Here is an 8,631-nt window from a genome sequence, read left to right on the forward strand (position 1 = left end):
CTGAACTGTATAGCGAGACCCTGTCTCAAAGAGACCAAACCAAACCAAACCAAACCAAAGCAGCTTTTTAAAAAAAGGAGCCAGACCTGCAGCCACCTTGACAGCAAGAAAGCCGCACTCATCCCTCTCTGAGTGGCCCAAGGCTGTAGCAAACCGAGGACCTCAAGTTTAAGGATTCTGATCGCTCAGAAACGGAGCGCCCTGGAGTTCCTTGACACAAGTCCAAGCTTGGATCAGAGGAGAGGGAGGAGGCGAGGCATCGCAGGGGCCTTTCCCTGACAATCGGCTTCCGAAGGGGGTTTACTCCCACCCAGGTGTAGTAAGATCGGGTGAACTTAAGGCAGGCGACCTGGGTTCCTAAGATACTAAGAGCCACGGGCTTTAATAAACATTTGGCGCTCCGCTTTTTTATGGTAAAGAAACCCGTACACACCGGCCCCGCCGAGCTTCTCCAATATCGGCTCCTCTGATTCCCTCAATTGCAAATATTGAAGGCAATAATGTAGGGTCAGTCGCTTTGGACAGTTTCTGGAACATATTAAGGTTCAACAAAGATCACTGATTCTTAGATCGCAGGTTTTTTAAGGGTTTGCTAAGTGCCAGGTAAAAGAACTAAATGAAACCGGGTCAAGACTAATTCCATGAGAAAAATCGTGCGCCCCGGAGCGAAACTGCGCACCCCAGCGGTTTTCCCGCGCAGGCTCAGGCTCCGCCTCCGACAGCCCGCCTCTTAAAGCGCGCACCAATGGTCAGAGCCTGGGCTCATCTGGGAGAGACGTAAGGGGAGAGGTCAAACCGGGACAAGCGGGGGCGTGTACTTCCGGGCCAAGGCTGGTTCATTTCCTGGAGGAGTCTGCAGTGCCAGTATCAAAGCGTGTCTAAAGCGGCGCGACCGCTTCCTGGTCCAGTGAGCTCAGTCAGTCTGAATCAAGAATGAAGATCACTAGGCAGAAACACGCCAAGAAGCATCTTGCCTTCTTTCGCAACAATTTCGGTGTCCGGGAGCCGTACCAGATTCTGCTGGACGGCACTTTCTGTCAGGCGGCGCTGCGGGGTCGCATCCAGCTGCGGGAGCAGCTGCCCCGCTATCTGATGGGGGAGACACAGTTGTGCACGACCAGGTGGGTCCACGGGGCGGGGACGGCCGCTGCGCTTCTGACGCGGGTACTAGGGACAAGGCCACTGCTGGATGAGCATTTGGGGCGTCAGTGTCCTGCCATCCAGGAGTTGACTGACAGGTGCTGACCTAAGGAAGTTGGGCTTGTACGTTCTCATTGGGCCTGTTATATCACGTGTCTATAGACCGACCAATTAGAACAAGGGTTTGCGTCACATGACTGTAGCCTGGCCAATTAGAACAAGAGTTGACCTTCGTGTATTAGTCCCAGTTTCACCACCTGTCTGATTTTGGGCAAGTTAATCTCTGAGTTTCAGGTAGCTCAGTTATAAAATAGAACTGTGTACCATACGTAGTTGATGTAAGGTCAAGTGAGGTGTAGTGAACCTAGTGCATTTTCTAGTTTCTAAAACTAAGCCCTCTACTTTTTCCAGTTTAAACCAAAAAAATTCGAGCCTCACAACTTTCCTGTATGGTAGCGTCTTCAGTTCCCAAGGAAAGAAGTCAAAACTGGAGAGTAAGAAGTTTACCCCATATTTTATTCAGCTATGTTTTTTTACAGACCCTTTGGCAAGCACTGCTCCAGGCCCTGGGGATACCAGAACAAAATCCCCGCCATCCTGGCTTATCAGGTTCATAGGCAACCTGCAGTGGACGTTTTTGGTCCCAGATCTAACGTTTTCCCACTTCGTCTAAGTGTGGGAACACTTGAGATGGAGCATTGTGTTGGCGGCAAAAGAGAGAGGAGGGAATTATGGAAGATTTCATAGAGGACATGACTTCAGAGCCCTTTGTTTCGTGCAGTTCTGAGGGGAAAGATTATTTTGAAAGAATGGTGTGACATTCCTTGTTTTGGAGACTCATTGAACACAGAGTTGAACAATGAAATGAGGGTGGGACAGGATACTACACAGAGAATAATTAGAAATGAAACTAGGAAAAGGGTAAATGGGATTAGATCGAGAACTATCCAGAAATTTAGTAAACCCCCCCCTTTGTTTAATATTTAGTTTTAAAAGGCAAAAAAAAAAAAATTACAACTCTACAGTCCTTACAAGTAAACAGTTAACATGTGCTGTTTTACCCGTTGACTTCTTTACAGACTTGCACATGGCTTTCAATATATGCACTAGGCTAATAGTTTGCTTTTGTTACAGAACAGTACGCCACAAACAAATTTTCCATATTCAGAATTCTTCATGCAGTGGGTTGTACAGATACTCAAAATTTTGATCCCCTTCACCTGTGGTGCTGCCCAACAAGGCCTTGGGTAGCCGACACCCTTAAATTGTTTTTTTCTGGCTCCTGTTTGTGCCTCTACCCCTGTGTGCCATGGAAATAGTGACATTTTAATGGGACAGTTGAGAAATACTGACTGAACATTCTGCACTTTTTTCTTTTTTAATTTCCTCAAAATGTTTTGGGGTTTTTCAAACACAAAAGTAGAATAATAAAGTGGAGCACCTATCACCCAGATTTTACAGTTGTCTGTGTTCATTTCGGCAGCACATACGCTAAAATACACAGATGTCAGCATAGCCCATCTTACATATTGGTATTTCCCCTGCTGCCCCCTTTACAGGAAGTTATTTTAGAGCATACTATACTCTGTCAGTTTTAAGAATCAGGTCATTTGTTTTTCAGTTCAGTGTAATTGTTGGCCACTAGTAGTTAGGTCCAGAGCAGTGTGGTGAGCCATCTACAGTGCCCAAACTGTAACTCAAAGCATGGAACCCACTTATATATTGCAAAGGGCCAACTCTGCAGTTAAAGGTGAATACTGAGATTTTAGGTTAGAAAAGACAATTGATACATTCACATGTTTTGTCTTAAAAGAAAAAAAAAAAAAAAACATGCATACCACAGGTTCACCACCACAGGGCTAGAGGGTTTACTTACATTGAGGTTTGAAGAGAAGTCTATTTGATTGACAGAGTGCAACAGCAGAATGTTACCACACCTGTTTAGAAGAGATACCTGCAGTAACACAAAGGGTAAAAGAGCAAAGACCAGCAAACTGACTTGGTAGTTGCCCAGTCAGGAAGTAGAGGGAGCTTGAACCTGGGAGATGCAAGGCAGACACCCACAATTTCTGCAAGCAGACTTTACTGAGATAGATCGGACTAGTCACGATGTAATTTCAGAAAGGTAGCAAGTCCTGGAGGAGACGTTTAGGAAAAAAGTGGTTGGACTTTGAACTTGGTAAATTTAAAGAGCTAATGACAGGTCACCTATAGGCAAAGTTTGTAAGTGGTCCACAATCCTACAAACAGTTCAGGACTGTAACTGGAAAAAAGCCAAGTCTTTTTTCTTAAAAAGACAGGTGATAAAGGGGACGAGACAGGGAAGGATCTGGCAAAATCGGCTAGAGTTGAAGAAATCTTTGGCTCAACGATTGTCGTAAAATTTTTTCTAAGTGGGTGGGAGGAAGGATCTGAGGAATTTTATTACTTATTTATTTTTTGGTGCCAGGGATCCGAACTCACGACCTCGCGCTTGCCAGGCAGGCACTTACACCACTGAGCTAAATCTCTGGCCCCTGAGAAGTTTTATTAAAATACTAATACAAGTGACTCTCCACATCCATTAGTTCTGCATTTGTGATTCAACTAACTGCAAATAAAAGAAAGTACTAGAGGGGAAAAAAACCCCACATTATGACCTTCGATCATTCTTCCCTAAACCATGAGTGTTACAACCTCATATAATTTACACTGTACGGTATTAGGTATTAAGTAGTCCAGAATATGTCGCAACCCGTCGGGCTCCTCAGGTTCTTGGGGTTAAGGACCTCGAGAGGCTGAGAAAAATAAAAGAGACAAAGCTGAGGTCACTTAGAGCCCTTACTCTCCTGATGGGAGGAAAAGAACTGCTCAGCCACTGCAGCATGTTTATTTATATCCTGGGAAGGATGATGTTAATTTCACCCTACTGGCTGCCTAGCAACCCATTGCTTGGACTGTCTGGGGGACTTGGTATTTTCCTGGGCTGTAGCAACTTTACATGGCTGACCAGGAGCCCTTAGTTTTCTGGTAGGGTCACCTCTGGTTCATGCCCTAGGTCACTTTCCAGCTTCCACTGCTCCTTAACAAGAATGATTTAAATAAAGTATACAGGGTGATTTGTGCAGACTAATGCAAAGACTGGTGTTTTATAGGAGGGACTTCCCAGATTTAATTGTCTGTGGGGGACCAGGAACCCTTTCTTTCCCACAAGGCTATGTGGGCCAACTGTTTTTGGCTCCTTTCTGTGTAAGGGTGCAGAGTTTGAGACAAGAGAGGAGTTAGAAATTAATGCAGTTTAATATGACTCTGCCCTTCTGACTTGAGTCCCTTATGGATGGTATTTTTGAGAAACGTTGCCTTATGTTAATATGAAAGTGCGAATTGAAAAGAGATTTTGATTGTTTTTAAACAACTTGATGATTTGAGAAATTTTACTTCTCTGAATTGAAAGTGTTCACGTTTCTACTTGATGTAGAAGTTTATTGCCTTGTGGTTGGTGTAAGGAATCTGTTGTCAAACTAGTTGGATTCATCTTTCAGCCCCCCGACTTACTAATTTCCATTTGAGCATTTCATTTATTTTTCTTGTACCGGGGTTCAAACTCTGGGCATTGCACTTCCCAAGCAGCCCTTGTACTGCTGAACTATATCCCTGGCTGCGTTTGAGCTTGTACTTGAAACCTCAAAGTGGGGTGCTCGAAAGTATAAGTATAAGGTAAGCACCTGATTTCATGTGTTATTTTGAGATTAAACAGGAATTTATGTGAAGAGGTAAGCACCTGATTTCATGTGTTATTTTGAGATTAAACAGGAATTTATGTGAAGAGAATTTGCTTGCTGCCTGGCACATAATACGTGCTCAGTAAATGTTAGCATTCATTTTGGTCTTTCTACTTGGTACCTCATTTTCTTTCTTTCTTTTTTTTTATTTTGGTGTTTTGAGACAGGACCTCACTGTGTGGCCCAGGCTGGCTTCACACTTTCAGTGATCTTCCTGCCTCAACCTCCTGAGTGTTAGGATTACGGACACCTGGTACATGCACTTTCCAAGTTTGTTTTTGTATGACAAATTCACAATACAGTTTATGTTTTATATTTTAAAAGTTTAAGTATTCTGTTTTATATTTGATTCAAGTAAACAAAAGGAATTGTGTTACAACTATGAGCCACTAATGGCCTTTTTCCTCCGCAGATGTGTGTTAAAGGAGTTAGAGACCCTGGGGAAGGACTTGTATGGGGCAAAGCTAATCGCGCAGAAGTGCCAGGTTCGAAACTGTCCTCATTTCAAGCATGCAGCGAGTGGGTCCGACTGTCTGCTCTCCATGACTGAAGAGGGGAACCCGCACCATTACTTTGTGGCAACACAGGTGATGTGCTACTCTAACTGTTCCTAGCTGCCTTTCCTATGAAGCTGTTTGGCACAGACAAATACTAAGTGGAAGTGACTGGTTAAGTGTTTATACTTAAAAATACAGGCTTTTAATTTGCAGTCAGTAAAAGCATCTGTCACCTAAGAATATGAACAGAAAACTTTAAGTATGTTGAGTTTTTTGACATTAACTGAAGTTTTCTTTTTTGCAAATGAAAAGTGATGGAGAGATGTGATTTGTTTTATGATTCATCAAGGGATTTTGTATTCTGTGTTCATAACTCTTTGAGTGTCTGTAATTCATCCTACTTTTCAAAAAGTATGGCTCATCTCCTTCCAGACTGGAGTGGAATGTTGTAGGCTTTAAAAGATCAGGATGCAAAAGAAAAGAGACTCAAAAAATTTCTGTTCAGTTTACATAGATCTGGATTTGCCTGAATATACTTTCCAAATTGTAAAATTCCACAGAGGCAAAACTGAAGCTAGAATCTGAATCAGCTGATTCCCACTCAGTTGTTATTTCTTTCAGCCTCCTCTTTGTACATTGTTGGCTTTTGAGGCAGGATCTTGGTTTGTAGTTCAGACTGGTCTTAAACTTAACTACGTAGCCCAGGCTGGCTTTGAACCCTGGCTATCCTCCTGCCTCAGCCTCTCGATTCCTGGGATTACAGATGCACGCCACCTCAGCTGACTTCTTTGTACAAAGAATATCTGAAGAGTAGAAGCAAAGGAAGCCTCCGAACACAGTGGCCTTTGCATTACTTTATAATTTATGGCCGTAGAATACTGATAAATACTTACAGTGCTCACACTGTCAAGGTCAGTTTTTTGTTTTTCTTTATCAGAAAGTACATCCCTTTAGTGATACTGATTGGAAAAATAAAATGTAGGGTATCTTCTCTTTTTCATATAACCACCTTCAAGGAAACTATTGAAGGTAACTTCATTAACATAGTTGAACTAAATCTGTTTTTCTTTTTAATAGGATCAGAATTTATCTGTGAAAGTAAAGAAAAAACCTGGCGTTCCCCTGATGTTTATCATTCAGAACACTATCGTCTTGGACAAACCGTCTCCCAGAACAGTCGCCTTTGTAAAGGCCGTGGAGTCCGGTCAGCTTGTGTCCGTGCATGAGAAAGAAAGTATACAGCACCTCAAAGAGGAGCAGGGCTTAACGGAGAACCCCGAGCGGAGAAGACGGAAGAGACGCAAGAGAGTGAGTGGCCCCAATCCTCTTAGTTGTTTGAAGAAAAAGAAAAAAGCACCAGATGCAACCTCTCTGGCTTCTGAAAAGAAGAGAAAAAGGAAAAGGGTCCGAATCCGGAGCAGGTCTGCCTCTGCGGGGCCGCCTGAGCAGCAGAAGCCGGGAGGGAAGGGTGCTCCCGACACGGACACCGCCACCGCCACCGCCCGAGGCGCCACCTGTGAGAAGTGAACTGTTGTTAAGCTGGGGAGTATTTATGACGAAAGACTACGTTTATTTTTGTAAGTGAGGGCTGACCTTTCTACTTCTGTGTAAAACTGCTCACCAATAAAAAGGGTGGCTGCGTTTGGACGTGGTGGTGCTCACTTTTGCACTTTAAAAGGATTGGTTCCTTCTGTTCCTTCTGCTCCCTCCCACTGTTGCCCCCAAATGCCATGTGCAAACAGTTTTAAGAATCAAACAGTCCGAAAAGGCTTGTGGCCAAAAACACCCCGTCCCCCAATGCAGTGCCATTTCAACGTTCAGAGGAACCTGGTTCTTTCAACCCTTGTAGTAATTTTGGAGTTTTTTCCCTATTGTAAAAAAAATTTTGGAGTTTATGTTTCCAGATTATATAAATGGACTGCTGCCTTTTGATCCACCCATTGTTTATTGACTTTCTGTTACAAGAATGCAAATTGTACTTAAACTTTTTTCATTATCCATGTACATATTTTAATCTTTGTACATCACACATTTTCTACAGCTGATTAATTTTACCACTCAGAAAAGATGCCCATGACAAGATATCTTTTATTAGTAGTACCAGTTTAGGTTCAAGCTAGGCAAAGCACTCAAAATATTTCTTAAACTACTTTGTGCAGACTACAAAATTTACACCGTAAGTGTACACTCCTTAAGGAGTCTAGTAGAATACTTTAGTGTTAAAAAGGAGACAGATAAAGTGTTTTCTGTATGCCTATAGTACAACAGGTGTAGAGTCATTTAATCCTAGAAACCATATACAAGATAGATGAAATGCTGGGTGTGGTGGTGCACAGTATAATCCCAGCACTTGGGAGGCTGAGGTAGGAGGATCCCTGTGAGGTGATGGCCAGTCTGAACGTAGTATGACCTTGTCTCCAAGCAAACCCCAAATAGATACCTAACTAGTGTTACTGACCCTAAACCTGCTCTCTTTCCCTGCTAGAATGCCAGAATACCACCAGATCATGTTTCAGTTTGTTCCTCTGATCCATTGATGCCCCATTGAATTAGGGCCTCACGGTGGTCAGATGACAGATAAGTGAGTTCACATCCCCTTTCAGTCCAGTGGGCTCAGCTTTGTGAGCCCACCTTTGGTTTTCCCAGGTTCAAACCATAGAATTCTTAGACACTCGGCAACTGGTCGTGTCCACATACTGGTTCTCATTTATGGCCTAGGGGCAACTCGGACTTCCTCCTTCCTGTCGGGCTAGCAAACCAAAGATAGGATGTTGTTGGAGGAATTGTAGAGGTTACTGTCCTCATCTTGGTCGCCATCATCATAATCACGTACTTGTATGAGGCAAAAGTGTTGATTCTTGTAAGGGTCTGGGCAGGAAGTAGATGAACCTTGAAATACTCTTTGACGTTCAGGAGTGTGTGTGTGTGTGTGTGTGTGTTTTAAAGTCAGGGTGATCATTGGCTATAGCTTTTTCGGATACAGTATCTTCGCAGGAGTAAATCTGTTCAACCTGACATGGAAAATGCTCTTACCTCCTTGAGCAATGTGCTAGGACTACCAAGACAGCTTTGGTTTCTCTTGACAGACAGGGTCCAGAGGGCAGTCACAGCCTTGCTCTGTGCCTATGGCAGCTGACCAATTCTCTCTCAAAGTCAAATCTGTAGAGATCTTTACTTAAGTATTTATTTATTTAGGCTTTTTGAGACATGGTCTCACTTTGTATCCCAGGCTG

The 8,631-nt window shown here is 43.3% G+C and overlaps 1 protein-coding gene across 1 annotated transcript; it reads left to right on the forward strand.

Moving 5' to 3' along the window:
- The first annotated feature begins 824 nt into the window (after positions 1-824).
- Positions 825-7,334, forward strand: Utp23 (UTP23 small subunit processome component). Its single transcript, XM_003479847.5, has 3 exons — positions 825-1,121; positions 5,314-5,488; positions 6,476-7,334. Exons 1-3 carry the CDS (start codon positions 934-936, stop codon positions 6,923-6,925), a joined length of 813 nt encoding a protein of 270 aa, XP_003479895.1. The 5' UTR covers positions 825-933; the 3' UTR covers positions 6,926-7,334.
- Positions 7,335-8,631: the final 1,297 nt, after the last annotated feature.

This window comes from Cavia porcellus, unplaced genomic scaffold (assembly GCF_034190915.1).
Source record: "Cavia porcellus strain 051 isolate PalLab524CR breed Dunkin Hartley unplaced genomic scaffold, mCavPor4.1 scaffold_10, whole genome shotgun sequence".
Taxonomy (NCBI): Eukaryota; Metazoa; Chordata; class Mammalia; order Rodentia; family Caviidae; genus Cavia; species Cavia porcellus.